The 16,445-nt window shown below is 42.4% G+C and overlaps 1 protein-coding gene across 2 annotated transcripts in view; it reads right to left on the reverse strand.

Annotated features, from left to right (window-relative positions):
• Positions 1–15,019, reverse strand: part of grnb (granulin b) — a 30,228-nt gene extending 15,209 nt beyond the window's left edge. The window contains exons 1-8 of one of the 2 annotated variants that reach the window (XM_029764320.1): positions 14,883–15,019; positions 14,620–14,721; positions 11,582–11,713; positions 11,113–11,250; positions 10,803–10,916; positions 6,497–6,632; positions 6,128–6,219; positions 5,757–5,886 (exon numbers count right to left, since the gene is read on the reverse strand). In XM_029764320.1, the coding sequence (XP_029620180.1) occupies positions 5,757–5,886; positions 6,128–6,219; positions 6,497–6,632; positions 10,803–10,916; positions 11,113–11,250; positions 11,582–11,713; positions 14,620–14,622 (745 nt within the window). In that variant the 5' untranslated portion in view covers positions 14,623–14,721; positions 14,883–15,019. Of the gene's footprint in view, positions 1–5,756; positions 5,887–6,127; positions 6,223–6,496; positions 6,633–10,802; positions 10,917–11,112; positions 11,251–11,581; positions 11,714–14,619; positions 14,722–14,882 lie in introns of both variants that reach the window. The other variant, XM_029764319.1, reaches the window with a different exon arrangement.
• Positions 15,020–16,445: the final 1,426 nt, after the last annotated feature.

Here is a 16,445-nt window from a genome sequence, read left to right on the forward strand (position 1 = left end):
CAACTGGCAAGTGTCTTCACTGACATTTTCAACCTCTACCTGACTGAGTCTGTAATACCAACATGTTTCAAGCAGACCACCATAGTCCCTGTACCCAAGGAAGCGAAGGTAACCTGCCTAAATTATTACCGCCCCGCAGCACTCACATCGGTAGCCATGAAATGCTTAGAAAGGCTGGTCATGGCTCACATCAACAGCATCCTCCAGGATTACCTAGACCCACTCCAATTCGCATACCGCCCCAACAGATCCACAGATGACGCAATCGCACTCCACACTGCCCTTTACCACCTGGACAAAAGGAACACCTATGTGAGAATGCTGTTCATTGACTACAGCTCAGCGTTCAACACCATAGTGCCCACGAAGCTCATCACTAAGCTAAGGACCCTGGGACTAAACACCTCCCTCTGCAACTGGATCCTGGACTTCCTGACGGGCCACCCCCAGGTGGCAAGGGTAGACAACAACACGTCTGCCACGCTGATCCTCAACACTGGGGCCCCTTGGGGGTGTGTACTTAGTCCCCTCCTGTACTCCCTGTTCACCCACGACTGCGAGGCCAAACACAACTCCAACACCATCATTAAGTTTGCTGACGACACAACAGTGTTATGCCTGATCTCCGACAATGATGAGACAGCCTATAGGGAGGAGGTCAGAGAACTGGCAGTGTGGTGCCAGGACAACAACCTCTCCCTCAATGTGAGCAAGACAAAGGAGCTGATCGTGGACTCCAGGAAAGGTGGGCCGAACAGGCCCCCCATTAACATCAATGGAGCTGTAGTGGAGCGGGTCGAGAGTTAAGTTCCTTGGTGTCCACATCACCAACGATCTATCATGGTCCAAACACACCAAGACAGTCGTGAAGAGGGCATGACAAAACATTTTCCCCCTCAGGAGACTGAAAAGATGTGGCATGGGTCAACATATCCTCAAAAAGTTCTACAGCTGCACCATCGAGAGCATCCTGACCGGTTGCATCACCGCCTGGTATGGCAACTGCTCGGCATCTGACCGTAACTCGCTACAGAGGGTAGTGCGTACAGCCCAGTACATCACTAAGGCCAAGCTTCCTGCCATCCAGGACCTATATAATAGGAGGTGTCAGAGGAAGGCCTATAAAATTGTCAGAGACTCCAGTCACCCAAGTCAGACTGTTTTCTCTGCTACCGCATGGCAAGCGGTACCGGAGCGCCAAGTCTAGGACCAAAAGGCTCCTTAACAGCTTCTACCCCTAAGACATAAGACTGCTGAGCAACTAAATCACATGGCCACCGGACTATTACATTGACCCCCCCCCCCCCCCCCCATTTCTTTTGTACACTAATGCCACTCGCTGTTTTATCTATGCATAGTCACTTCACCCCTACCTACATGTACAAATTACCTCTAACCTGTACCCCCTCACACGGACTTGGTACTGGTACCCCCTGTAAAGAACCTCATTATTGTGTTACTTTAGTTTATTTGGTAAATATTTTTTTAAACTCTTTCTTGAACTGCACTGTTGGTTAAGGGCTTGTAAGTAAGCATTTCACGGTAAGATCTACACTTGTTGTATTCGGCACGTGACAAATAGTTTGATTTGAGACATTGGCCAAAAATGTGTCTCAACAAAGCGGGTGTGTACTCTTAAAGAATCATTAACTTGAATAGTGCCAAAAGCACATCTAGTGGCTAGAGGTTGAGGAGCTGGCTGCTAAACAACTCCCAAAAGACTCACCGACATATACCTGAGTCACTCAGATTGCTGCTGACAGCGATCTGCCAGAAGAAAATGGAAACTTCATTCTGTAGACATAAAATCTGAATTTTTGCAGGGAACAGAGCTGTCAAGGGATATTCAGATCCGACCGCCGCCTGAAGCTAAGAGCGAAGGAACACTGAAAACAAAACAAAAAAGTGTGTGTGTATGACCTGGCAGGTGCATAGATGCATCACTCTACTGGTACAACAAAGTCAAGGCAACAATGCTGAATACAGGTGGAAAAATGTCACAAGTGGATCCTGCAGTCTTCTATAGGCTTGATCAAGACTGCAGTGTGACTGGAGTACTTCTCTGTCATGTTGATGACTTCATCTGGGGTGGCTCACAGACCTTTGCTGCAACTGTGATTCCACACCTCAGTTGTTTTTCAGGTCGGCCGTGAGGAGCATGATAGTTTTTGTTATGTTGGCATAGAGTTTATTATAGTTGATGGAAAAATACTGATGCAACAAAGTAGACCTGATTTAAAATGTTAGATGGCTACAACTTGGCATCCAACACAAAACACACCACTGTACAAATCATTCATGAGGCAAAGAAAGTAGTTTGTAAACTGAAATCACATCAAGTGACTAAAGTTTCAGCATGTTTCAAAAGATGACTCTGAAACTAGTTGTCTTCAGTGATGCTTCGCTAGGGAACCTTACAGATGGAGACACACAAGGTGGACATCTAAATCGTGTTAATAGGAGGAGGAGGAAGAAGATTCTCACCTTTCTGTTGGCAGTCAAAAAGGATCAGAAGGATTGTCCGAAGCAAACTTGCCTGAGAAACTCTTGCTCTTTTAGATGTAATTGACAATGCCATCTTTCTGGCAACTCTGTTCTCAGAGCTTACCACTGGTGAGACAATACAGCACATTCTACCTGTAGTTTGTGTCACTGACAACTACTTCTTAGTTGATGCTGTGAAGCCAACCAAGTCTGTCACAGAGAAAAGGCTTCGTCTCGAGATTAGTAGCATTAACAACGGTATTTGAAGCAGAGAATCCAGCGGATTCTGTGGTCGGCCACAAAAGGAACAGCTTGCTGACTGACTAAAAAGGGAGCATCCGGTATTGTGCTCCGTAATGGAAAGTTGCAGCTTGAGTAATACAAAATGGTTAACCGTCGCACACAAATTCTGGTCACAATTGTCAGCCGGTGACTGTCAAGCCAATAACTGTGTCTCACGGTAACTGACCGTTAATTAACATCAACACATTTAGCATCTCCAGGCTTCCACACACAGCCTACAAGCCACTAAAAGTCTAATAAATCCATGTAATATAGTCTACACCTTCACAATAAATATATTATTTATTTTAGACAGGTCTAAAGAAGCATGCAATGAAGAAAATGTAGTCTATTTCAGAAGAACATACTCGGAGTTGTCCTTATGTTAGGTCCTGATCTGGCTATGTCAAATCGCTGTGAGCTACACTAGTTCATTTAGCAGACAAGATATGCTTAGAATTCCGTGGCATTATTTTATTGTATGAAGAATGCAATTGAACAAAGCTGAATAAAATAGAAAGGATATTTTCGCCAAACGATTTGAGGGAGTGCGCACATACGGCTATTCTGTGTTGAGCGTTTAATTTAGAGTTATTCATGTAACTTTAGTTGTTCTACAAATGTTGGGCTATGTGTTTCGATTTTTTAATACATACATTGTAAGGCTGCATGATGCGACTAACGATGATTTGAAAAAAGTAGTTTTAAAAAAGGCATGAGCTCTGCTTTGTTTTTTTTGCGCAGGCTGTACACACACTACACCAGTCACTCATTCACGGCAGCATCCCCTTTGTGTGGCTGTAATGCATCCGGGGAAAAAAGCCATGCCTTTTGCTGCCAGTGGCCATTGTGCTGAGCGCTCCGAATCACCTCTCACTCACATGGCTCTCCATCACGTGATCGGGTCTTTCTCGCAGGCTACAAATCAAGAGACACGTCGGGGACACAACTGTGCACGTCCTTATCCAACTCTGAGGTGCATATTGAAGATATTGGAAGAACTGTCCACATTTACATGTCGTCAGCCTACAAAATGAGTAGGCCTAACGAACAACATAAGCACTAACCTATATCAATCTACTGTCCCCCATAGTATTCAAGTTGACCTATTCTATTCTGTGCAAGAAATAAATATTCCAAAAATAGTCTGGGACAGTTGTGCGATAGTTCCCAAATTAATACAACCACTAGCATCCCCAAAACGTTTTTACGCAATGTGGCAGACGCAATAGATAAGAACGTTTAGCTTAAAATGTTGATAAACTATTAGGCTATTTCTTCACATTATAAGCGCAGCAATGCACACTTGGTAGGAGGCTATAAGCGCGGGAAAAAACATAATTGACTGCAAATGCAATTATGCATGTAATGCTTTTATTATAAAGGTGCATTTTGTATGGTGAAAATTATCTTCCCAAACTTGAAGCTCACACTCTGCTTATGTATGCCAGTTAGGCTTTACACCCCTTGTAAAGCTGATTAATGTGCTTACATTTTAAAGAACTTATTTGGCCACTTTAGTTGTGATACAAACCTTATCAAAACATAGGCCTATGGGCTAGGTAACATGAGGTGTGCGACTCGAAAAAGTGGCGGGAAAAACAGGCTTTGTTTCTTATGCTGGGCATCATTCATTCAAGTAATGTTGTCACCCATCAGACTAGTCTTGATTTAAATCTTGTCTTTACATATACTAAATAATGTGTGAAATGTGTTGTGTAGGCAACAGCCCTACACACAACCCATTTGTAATGGGTAACTTCAATAAAACTTGGGACATTTCATTATTTTGTTGCTGTTTTATTTGTCTAAGCCTCTAAAGGATCGGACCCTTTTTTTAAATTTTCGCCTAAAATGACATGCCTGCCTGTAGCTCAGGACCTGACGCAAGGATATGCATATTCTTGATACCATTTGAAAGGAAACACTTTGAAGTATGTGGAAATGTGAAATTAATGTAGAGAATATAACACAGATCTGGTAAGATAAAAAAACCATGCATTGTCCAAAAAAAAAAATAATAATAATAAAACATCTTTGAAATGCAAGAGAAAGGCCATTATCATTTAGGAGTCTAGACACAATTTAGATTTTGGCCACTAGATGGCAGCAGTGTATGTGCAAAGTTTTAGACTGATCCAATGAACCGTTGTATTACTGTTGAAAATGTTGTATCAAGTCTGCCCAAATGTGCCAAATTGGTCAATTGATATATTTTAAAGTACATAACTATAGAGAACATACAAAAACTATATGATAATATTTTTTTTTATATAGTTTACACACACCCAGGAATGTCATACATGATGGATAATTAGCTGCCCTACAGAAAAAACACTAACCTTAACACATCTAGATATGGGGGGTGGGTGTGGGGCCAGAGACAGCAGGTGTTCAAACTATAGAACCCAGTTCCTACAATTGAATATAAAAATTGATTTTATCAAACAAAAGTATGCTACATTTTCTCTCTGGGACCCTCAGGATGACAAATCAGAGCAAGATTACTGAATGTAAGTACATTATTTACCGTCAGAGGTGAATGTATCAAGCCAGTTGCGGTGACAAAAGTTTTGTTGTTGTGCACTCTCTTCAAACAATAGCATGGTATTTTTTCACTGTAAATTGGACAGTGCAGTTAAATTAACAAGAATGTAAGCTTTCTGTCCATATAAGACATGTCTATATCCTGGGAAATGTTCTTGTTACTTACAACTTCATGCTAATCACATTAGCGCACGTTAGCTCAACCGTCCTGGGTGACACCGATCCCGTAGAAAAGTTGGAGATTGTTATGTTCATGTTTTAAGTATCTCTATATTTCTGTTATTACGGTGCCATCACTATTATTAGTACGCATGCACAGTAGTCTCACTGTAGATGGACCTGGCCTGAGTGCGATGGCAACTATGTACTGTGGAAATAGTGACGTAAACGTTGTTCAACTGGAACCTAGTCGCATCATTTTGCATTAACAGTTGGTGCCTCACCATCGTTGGGGACGGCAGGGGTCTTCTTAGCCAGTGGGGTCTGTGTGTTGGGGGAAGTGCATACATCATGCTCCAGGTCACAGGTTGTATTGCCCGGGCAACAGTGGAGTTTGTCGGTACAGCACACAGCCTGTACAGAACACACGTTGATTAAACACGTAGTTCATCAGTTTTGAAATGCTCAACCTCTTTATGTCCCCATTTCTCTTTAGCTACCCTTTCCTCATGTTGAAACACTCTTAGACTAAGAACTGTCCGTCACATGTATCTCACACAGACAGTGTGCAACACATATCGTGCAATACACAGCTGAATAAAATGCTTGAGATTTTGTGACCCAGGGTCTTCTGTACTGCCCCAGTTCCACTCACCTCCAGGTAGGGGCAGCAGCCATAGTCGCCAATGGTCAGCAGGCAACAGGTGGTTCCGTCTGGGCATCTGCTCATACCACCTGGGCAGGTCACTGCTTATCCAACCACCAGGAACAGACAGACACATGGGGAAAATAAATATTAATAAGAGAACGGTGTTGTGTTCATTAGGCACCAAACCGAAGGCAACAGACTGAAAAGGAATAAACTGTGGACTTTTCCAATATAAAATATATTTTTCATTTGTAGCATTAAATTATTTATTTTTTTAAATCCCATTGTTTGCCCTAAAGGAGACCAGCCTGGAACATAATTCAACAACAACTTCACGATGATCTTGTTGTTTATTTCTGTCTGTTCCTTCAGTACCCGTCTGCTTCTTCATTGCAGGCCCCTTTTTCCTCATGGCAAAGGTCTCCAGGGTGGGAGACACACACTTGGAGTGGGCTAGGTCACACTTGGTGCCCTCTGGACAGCAGTGCATCTTGTCCTCACAGCACACTGCCTTGAGAGAGAACAGAAAACAAAAGTTTAGAATGCTTCAGAATAGGGTTATTAAATAGCACACCAACTCTGCCATTCGTTTTTGTTGTGTATTATGCAGAGATGGCAAAGATACATTTTAATGCATCTCATTACAAAATAAAGTCTTCAGAGCTTTGTGGCCACCGATTACCCCCCCCCCCAAAAAAAAATTATTTGGGCAGAATTGGTGTTAGAAATTAGATATTGTGTGCATTACCATGACGTAATCAGAGGTGCGATGAAGGCGCAACAGTGTGTGTGAAAGAAAGTTCAGGCACAGGACTCACTTCTCGAGTTCACTTCCCCCTTTTGGAACAAATTCACTGAAATATCCTCACTCTGGAAGCGCATCCTTGTGCTTCAACTTTCTTTTCAAGGTCTTCCGCCAACACCTCTCATGTCTTCACACAATAGTGCCATAAGACTTCTGATCAGGGGTGGAAGTATTAATTTATTCCCAGTACGGTACCCCCTGTGTGTGCACTCTCGTGTGCAATACCAAACATAGATTTACATATAGAATCCCTCTTCATTTAATCGGATCTCTGTGGGCATAACAGTAAAAATGTGTTGTTTATTACCTTTTAAATAATCGCATTAACATAACCGGTTGTGTTGTCATCTGATTGTCAAACAAACACTTCAGCAGGCTCCTCCTGAAAGCCTGACTACCTGCGCACGTTTGCCCACTCTAAAATAAATGATTGAATCCATACAGTGCACCCGCCATTTGACGAATGAAAATAGACGTCTGTGACAAGACACCAGGAAGTCTTGTCATTCATTTGGCCTACATCTGAAACCAGGGTTGATGCGTCCACTGTCCGCGCACGCCTCCGTCACTCATCTCTGCCTTGTTATCGTCGAAACACACCGCATTATGGATCGTATTTCACACGTTTTCAAGTCCATTTTGGAAATGTTTCATGCGGGTGACATGCGGTAATGATAAATAGATTACAGTTCTTGGCATCTTTGTTTAATTGTCGTCATAGGCTCAACATAACGTTGATGATGTGGTTGTTGCAAGGAGCACATGAATGAGCTCTTTAAAATCACCACAGTCAGGATTCCTATTCGACTCAGCCATGCCTCATTGCCCGTCCAACATTTCCTCATCTCCCACACATTGTAATGCAACTAGCCCCGATGCGCCTCCCTCTTTTCCCCCTGCCCCGCTACAAAGTTCGTCCCTGCAGGTAGTCACCGAGGTGCTAAAGGAGCTCCTTACACTCGACCCCCCAAAAAATCTGGATGAGATGGTTTAGATCCTTTCTTCTTTAAGGTTGCTGACCCTATCCTCACCAAGCCTCTCTCTCCTCTCTGGCGAGGTTCCCATTGCTTGGAAGGCAGCCACGGTGGTCCTTTATTTAAAAACGGGGAGATCAAGCTGATCCTAACTGTTATAGGCCAATTTTATTTTGCCCTGCTTATTAAAAGTGTTGGAAAAACATGTCAATAATCAACTGACTGGCTTTCTTGATGTCTATTGTATTCTCTCTGGTATGCAATCTGGTCTCCGCTCACGTTTTGGATGTGTCACTGCAACCTTGATTCTAAGCAATGTGCTGTTATTTTTATTGACTTGGCCAAAGCTTTTGATACGGTAGACCATTCCATTCTTGCGGGCAGGCTAAGGAGTATTGGTGTCTCTGAGGGGTCTTTGCGCCTGGTTTGCTAACTACCACTCAGAGTCAGAGTGCAGTGTATAGTCAGTACCCCAAGGCTCGATCCTAGGCCCCACGCTCTTCTCAATTTACATCAACATAGCTCAGGCATTAGGAAGCTTTCATCCATTTATACGCAGATGATACAGTCTTATAATCAGCTGGCCCCTCCCCGGATTGTGTGTTAAACACTAATTGCTATATCTGAGGGTTTAGAGCTTGAGGTAGTCCTCATACAAGTACTTGGGAGTATGGCTAGACGGTACTGTCCTTCTCTCAGCACATATCAAAGCTGCAGGCTAAGGTTAAATCTAGACTTGGTTTCCTCTATAGTAATCGTTCCTCTTTCACCCCAGCTGCCAAACTAACCCTGATTCAGATGGCCGTCCTACCCATGCTAGATTACGGAGATGTAATTTATAGATCGGTAGGTGCTTTCGAGCGGCTAGATGTCCTTTACCATTTGGCTATCAGATTTGTCACCAATGTTCCTTATAGGACACATCACTGCACTTTATACTCCTCTGTAAACTGGCCATCTCTGTATACCTGTTGCAAGACCCACTGGTTGATGTTTATTTATAAAACCCTGTTAGGCCTCACTCCCCCATCTGAGATATCTACTGTAGCCCTCATCCTCCGCATACAACACCCGTTCTGCCAGTCACAATCTGTTAAAAGGTCTCCAAAGCACACACGTCCCTGTGTCTCCACTTTTCACTTCGCTGCAGCTAGCGACTGGAACGAGCTGCAAAAAAAACTCAAATGGACAGTTCTCTTCATTCAAAGACTCAATCATGGACACTTACTCAGTTTTTGCTGCTCGCGTGATGTATTGTTGGCTCTACTTCCTGTGTGGTTCTCTGTGCCCCATAATGTTTGTTCCAAGTTTTGTGCTGCTGCCATGTTGTGTTGTCGTCTTCGGTCTCGCTTTATGTAGTGTGTGGTGTCTCTTGTCGTGATGCGTGTTTTGTCCTATATTACATTTTTCAATCCCAGCCCCCATAGGAGGTCTTTTGGTAGGCAGTCATTATAAATAAGAATTTGTTCTTAATGGGCTTGCCTAGTAAAATAAATCGGTACGGCGTACCCCCACTATTATGTACCGGACGGTACCGGCTTACTTTCACCCCTCTTTCTGATACCAATGCAGAAAATGTGGGTGATATGGGACCACAAAACTGTGAATTGCTATAAAACGTAGAGTACTTCAAAAATACAAAGTACCATTCTCTGAAGTATCGTGTTACAAATTACATATTGACTTATTCCAACGCCTTCAAATACAAAATGTCCCAAAAAAATAGATCCTCAAAAAGGAATTGAAATACATGACAGAAATAGGCCTACCGCCCATCTGTTGTTGAGGAATATTTACTCTATGCTTATGGTAAATCATATATTCATGCTCATGTTCATTCTTAATCTGAACAATAACATTAACTTTTGCTGAATAGTAAAATGCCTATGATCGGTAACTTGAGGGTAACCAGCTTTGCAGAACTATCAGAAGAACCAAGCGATAACATGATGTAGGGAGGGTAATTGGCAGAAAGCCCAGAATAGTGTGTGTTTGAGAGCAGGTGCTGTGGGAACACAAACAGTTTCTGCAAGAGATACACTACAGTTCTAGGGAGTGTCTATGAACAAAGGTTTATGCAGTCCTACTTTAGATGTGTCTGGAGTGAGTCTCCCTTGCTGCAGCTTGTAATAAAGTAAATTAACAGTTCTTTCTGATATTTGCCACAACACTGTGTATCCATACCCAAGTCAACTACATATGCCACCTGGGACAGGGTAAGCAGTTTCAATACAGTAAGTAGCATTTTGCCCCTCGTGTTAAGCATTACAATCACATATTTACAATAACAATTCTGAGACAGAGCGAGAATTTCACAAAGTGAGCCCACTTTTGCAAGTACTGTAAAAAAAGTCAAACGTATTCTGTATTAACTGAATGTAGCTAACTCATTAAACCCTTGATTCCACTTAGTGAAAAACACCTCCAGCGGTCACGGTGACTCACTTCCTTAACTATGTTTAATCTGTTGCCTAGTAGTCAGGTCAGGTCACTTTCTACGCATATGTATGCTCTGTTAACAGCTGAAGCCAAGCATAAGGGGCATTGAAACTTAACATGTTATTTTATGACGCTCGAGAAGACTAGAGGGACTTGAGCGGATGAATCAATTCTCTCAAAAGGGTCGCTGGGGTATTTTAGCGTGCATTGTCGACAGTCGCAGAATCATGTGAAAGATCTTTGCAACACATTACAGTGGTGGTTCCGGGTGAACATTGTACAACCATTGGCGATGGATCCGAGGCAAGTTAAACGCAAAGATCCTCATTTTGACAAGAGCTAAAATATGCAAACCTCGACTGTATTATTCACGTCACCTACAGACGTCGCTGCAATTTAAGACTGTCAAAATTGCACTCAGAGGACTTCCAGATAAAGAATAAGGGACAAGTGTGTAACGTACCTTGGCCAGCGGACAGCAGCCCCAGGAGCCTTCTGGGAGTTGACAGCAGGTGGTGTCGTCCGGACACTCCGACTCGCCGTCGGGACAAATAACTGCCCTCACTCCCTCCACCATCTAAACGGAGAGACAGGCAATGCATACCAACGAGGGTTGGGTTGACACATACATCCCATTCACGCAACTACAGTTAAATAACATTGTTGAAAAGGCTTACAAGAATCATTAAGAAATATAATCTATATTAAACAAAACAGACACTATAGTTTATAATACACAGAGATACGGAGAATACATGTTGCATTCTCTTTACCAGAGGGCTGATGATGTGCTGTGCGGGGACTCTTCTGACCCACGGCAGAGAGACTGTTTTATTGAGGCACTTGGAGTGGACTAAGTCACACACTGTCCCCTCATAGCAGCAATGCAGGTGGTCGGAACAGCACTCAGCCTGGAGACGGGGTTTAAGACAGTGTGATCTTTGAAAAAGTCATGAGTGGGCAGTAAAACAGTCCATTTTATAGCAGTGTTACAACATTCGAATGACTAGAACCCCCACAGAATTAGCAATACCATCAAAACACTGTGTTGCTGATGATGGTGTTGCTGGGCTATGGCGATAAAATGATCTTTGTTCTTTCACACTATGGTGATGAATAAGCATTTTCACACTACCAGTTCAAAGCAGGGTCAGCTGGATCGACACCCTGTCCTGCAATACCTCATTTAACCAAGCAATCACTCACATACAAACTTCAGACGACCGGGGACTAATCTCTTACATTTGGTAATGGACAGCAGCCATATCCACCGCTGGGGGTCTTGCAGCAGGTGTTCTCGTCGTCACACATCCCACCATCGGGACAAATCAGGGCTGAGGTCAGGCCTAGGAGGGCCAGACACACCACCCCTATCTGCACAGTTTTGAGAAAAGGGGTTAAGAAAACCTAAGACCGTGTGCTCGCGTTGTTGAGTCTCCCCTGTGGCTCAGTTGGTAGAGCATGGTGTTTGCAACGCCAGAGTTGTGGGTTCGATTCCCACGGGGGGCCAGTACAAAAATAAAAAATAAAAAAATGCATGAAATGAAATGTATGCATTCACTACTGTAAGTCGCTCTGGATAAGAGCGTCTGCTAAATGACAAAAAAAAATGTAAAAAATGTTGACGAAGTTGGCTATTACCCCGTGCACATAAAAAGGTTTCTTGAAGCCCGGTACAGTTTAACTTCAAAAATGTTGAATTTATTTGAATAAATAGAAAAATACAAATGACGGGTTAAAAAAAAAAAATCAGGCTATGATCTAAAAGGCTAAAACAAGGATAAGTTCAAAAAATGTTAAGAGCATAAAAAGTAGCAAACAAATGCTCTCCATCATTGCTGGCCCTATAACAAATTAACAAACACAATGAGAAATGTCTTTAAGTCATCCTCACTCGGTTGTATATTTGACTTATTCTGCTACGTAAATAGGTGGTGGTGATGAATAACGTTGTGCACATGGTGAACCATTGTTTCAGCAGTAGGCCTAGACACGGTAGACGAGTTTGCCCAGCCTAGGAATGTAGAAATGTATTCATAACTCCATATATTTACTCTGTGGTTTGTGTACTTTCAAAGCAAATATTTATACATACTGCATCACACTGAAAATGTAATCTCCAATCTAGGTCTTTATATCTACATAGCACAAAACGTTCATATCTAGTTTGTTATCTGTGGATGTATTAACCTGAAAATGGCCTACTTCACTCTGATTCAGAGTGTTTAATAGTCACGTGTACAGCTGAAGTCGGAAGTTTACATACACCTTAGCCAAATACATTTAAACTCAGTTTTTCACAATTCCTGACATTTAATCCAAGTAAAAATTCCTTGTCTTAGGTCAGTTAGGATCACCACTTTATTTTAAGAATGTGAAATGTCAGAATAATAGTAGAGAGAATGATTTATTTCAGCTTTTATTTCTTTCACATGCCCAGTGGGTAAGAAGTTTACATACACTCAATTAGTATTTGGTAGAATTGCCTTTAAATTGTTTAACTTGGGTCAAACGTTTTGGGTACCCTTCCACAAGCTTCCCACAATAAGTTGGGTGATTTTTGGCCCATTCCTCCTGACAGAGCTGGTGTAACTGACTCAGGTTTGTAGGCCTCTTTGCTCACACACACTTTTTCAGTTCTGCCCACAAATGTTCTATGGGATTGAGGTCAGGGCTTTGTGATGGCCACTCCAATACCTTAACTTTGTTGTCCTTAAGGGATTTTGCCACAACTTTGGAAATATGCTTGGGGTCATTGTCCATTTGGAAGACCCATTTGCGACTAAGCTTTAATCTTCCTGACTGATGTCTTGAGATGTTGCTTCAATATATCCACACAATTTTCCTACCTCATGATGCCATCTATTTTGTGAAGTGCACCAGTCCCTCTTGCAGCAAAGCACCCCCACAACATGATACTGCCACCCCCGTGCTTCACGGTTGGGATGGTGTTCTTCGGCTTGCATGCCTCCCCCTTTTCCCTCCAAACATAACGATGGTCATTATGGCCAAACAATTCTATTTGTGTTTCATCAGACCAGAGGACATTTCTCCCAAAATTACAATCTTTGTCCCCATGTGCAGTTGCAAACAGTAGTCTGGCATTTTTATGGCGGGTTTGGAACAGTGGTTTCTTCCTTGCTGAGCGGCCTTTCAGGTTATGTTGATATAGGACTCGTTTTACTGTGGATATAGATACTTTTTTTTTACCTGTTTCCTCCAGCATCTTCACATGGTCCTTTGCTGTTGTTCTGGGATTGATTTGCACTTTTCGCACCAAAGTACATTCATCTCTAGGAGACAGAACCCGTCTCCTTCCTGAGTGGTATGACGGCTGTGTGGTCCCATGGTGTTTATACTTGCGTACTATTGTTTGTACAGATGTACTATTGTTTGCTCCCAAGGATGAACCAGACTTGTGGAGGTCTACAATTCTTTTTCTGAGGTCTTGGCTGATTTCTTTTGATTTTCCCATGATGTCAAGCAAAGAGGCACTGGGTTTGAAGGTAGGCCTTGAAATACATCCACAGGTACACCTCCAATTGACTCAAATGATGTCAATTAGCCTATCAGAAGCTTTTAAAGCCATGCCATAATTTTATGGAATATTCCAAGCTGTTTAAAGGCGCAGTTAACTTAGCGCATGTAAACTTCTGACCCACTGGAATTGTGATACAGTGAAATAATCTGTCTGTAAACAATTGTTGGAAAAATGTCTTGTGTCATGCACAAAGTAGATGTCCTAACCGACTTGCCAAAACCATAGTTTGTTATTAACAAGAAATTTGTGGAGTGGTTGAAAAACGAGTTAAGGACTCCAACCTAAGTGTATTTAAACTTCCGACTTCAACTGTACCAGGTTGCAGGTGTGATTGCAGGGTACAGTGAAAATCTCAGGCTTGGAGCTCCAACATGCAGGACTAAGGGATACACAATGAAGGACTAAGGGAAATACAATGAAAATAAAACAATATAAAATAGCACTGTATACATAACTGGCGATGGAGAATAAATAAATGGCTATTGGGGTGGAGGCAGAGTAAAGACTTGACGTATGGGGAATGACCATAGGGGAGCAACATGACCATTGAAGGGGTCTGGGGACCTACTATCACACACCAGAAAAATTATATAGCATGAATGTTATGTGGATTTTCATCACATTCATCTCATCTCAATGTAGCTAATTTAGTTAACTAGTAAACAAGTAAGCTAGTTACAATTGTTTTAATTTCGTCTAAACCAAACTTTAAAATCTATTGATTTAAAGAATCTCGTACCATTGTGTTCAGAGAATCTGAGAAGAGCAAGAGGGCAGATGAGAGAATATCTTCAGATGTGTTATTCAAGTTGGGAACTGCAATGCATAGTCTTCATATAGTCTAAAGATAGAGGCAAGAAAACAAGTCCATCATTATTAGCTGATCAAAACAATGAACGACAGAGCTGACAGTTGTCGCTAGCTAGCATAGCAAGTTAATAAGCATAAAATAAAATGGTTAAGGCGTAACGCCAGACAACATTAATTACATGTGTTATTTACCTTCGTTAGTGTGCGATGTAAAAGCTCAAACTAGTTAAATAATCTTTCATTCGAAGCGACGCTGGAGTATTTTGCAATCTGTAGTGATTTCTGTTTTTTTTTTTTCCAACAACGGTTATCACATGACATTCGCACCTTATGACCAAGGGCCTGTTCCAGGGTCGTGTTTACATCAGTCGCGCTGCACACAACGATCAGCTCTCTCAACTGTGGAGAATTGACTTCTCAGAAACATCAATCAAATAAAATGATTGCTAAATATCTTTGTCAATAGTGTAGCTCAGGGTTGCCCAAACTCGGTCCTGGGCCCCTCCCTGAGTGCAACTTTTGGTTTTTGCCCTAGCAATGCACAGCTGATTCCACCCTGGATGTGCCAGAGAAGATGGTTGATGTTTTACATGCTCCTAACCGATTGGGTTTTTATGTTCGTTTTTTTGCGTTGTTCGCAACTTTATTTTAAATTATTATTTTGTACATAATGTTGCTGCTACCGTCTCTTATGACAGAGAAGAACTTCTGGACATCAGAACAGTGATTACTCACCACGAACTGGCAGAAGCTTCTTTTCCTTTAACGAGTCCGACGTGAACGACATACTGCTTTCCCGGGGACAGGCCCAAATCCCTGTCATTTGTGTGAAGAGATGACGGAGGAAAAAGAGGACAGAGGTCGGCTGCCTTCTGAGAAGTTGTAGGCGATCGAATAAACTCCCACTGCCTTCAATTCTTCTAGCTAACGTGCAATCATTGGAAAATAAAATTCACGACCTACAAGGAAGATTAAACTACCAACAGGACATTAAACACGGTATGCTTCACGGAGTCGTGGCTGAACGAAGACATTATCAACATACAGCTGGCTGGTTATACGCTGTATCGGCAGGATAGAACAGCCGCATCTGGTAAGACAAGGGGTGGCAGAATATGCATATATGTAAACAACAGCTGGTGCACGATATCTAAGGAAGTCAAGGTTTTTCTCACCTGAGGTAGAGTATCTCATGATAAGCTGTAGATCACACTATCTACCTAGAGTTTTCATCTGTATTTTTCGTAGCTGTCTACATACCACCACAGACCGATGCTGGCACTAAGACTGCGCTCAATGAGCTTTATTTCGCCATAAGCAAACAGGAAAATACTCATCCAGAGGCGGTGCTCCTACTGGCCGGGGGACTGCAGGGAAACATATCTGTTTTACCAAATGTCTATCAGCATGTTAAATGTGCAACCAGAGGGGAAGAAATCTCAAGACTACCTTTACTCCACACACAGAGACACGTACATAGCTCTCCCTCGCCCTCCATTTGGCAAATCTGACCATAATTCTATCCTCCTGGTTCTTGCTTACAAGCAAAAATTAAAGCAGAAGCACCAATGACTCGGTCAATAAAAAAGTGGTCAGATGAAGCAGATGCCAAGATACAGGACTGTTTTGCTAGCACAGACTGGAATATGTTCCGGGATTCTTCCAATGGCATTGAGGAATACACCATTGGCTTCATCAATAAGTGCACCGGGGACGTCGATCCGTAGCATTCACGTCTGTAGCCATGAAGTGCTT

Source organism: Salmo trutta, chromosome 10 (genome assembly GCF_901001165.1).
Source record: "Salmo trutta chromosome 10, fSalTru1.1, whole genome shotgun sequence".
Classification (NCBI taxonomy): Eukaryota; Metazoa; Chordata; class Actinopteri; order Salmoniformes; family Salmonidae; genus Salmo; species Salmo trutta.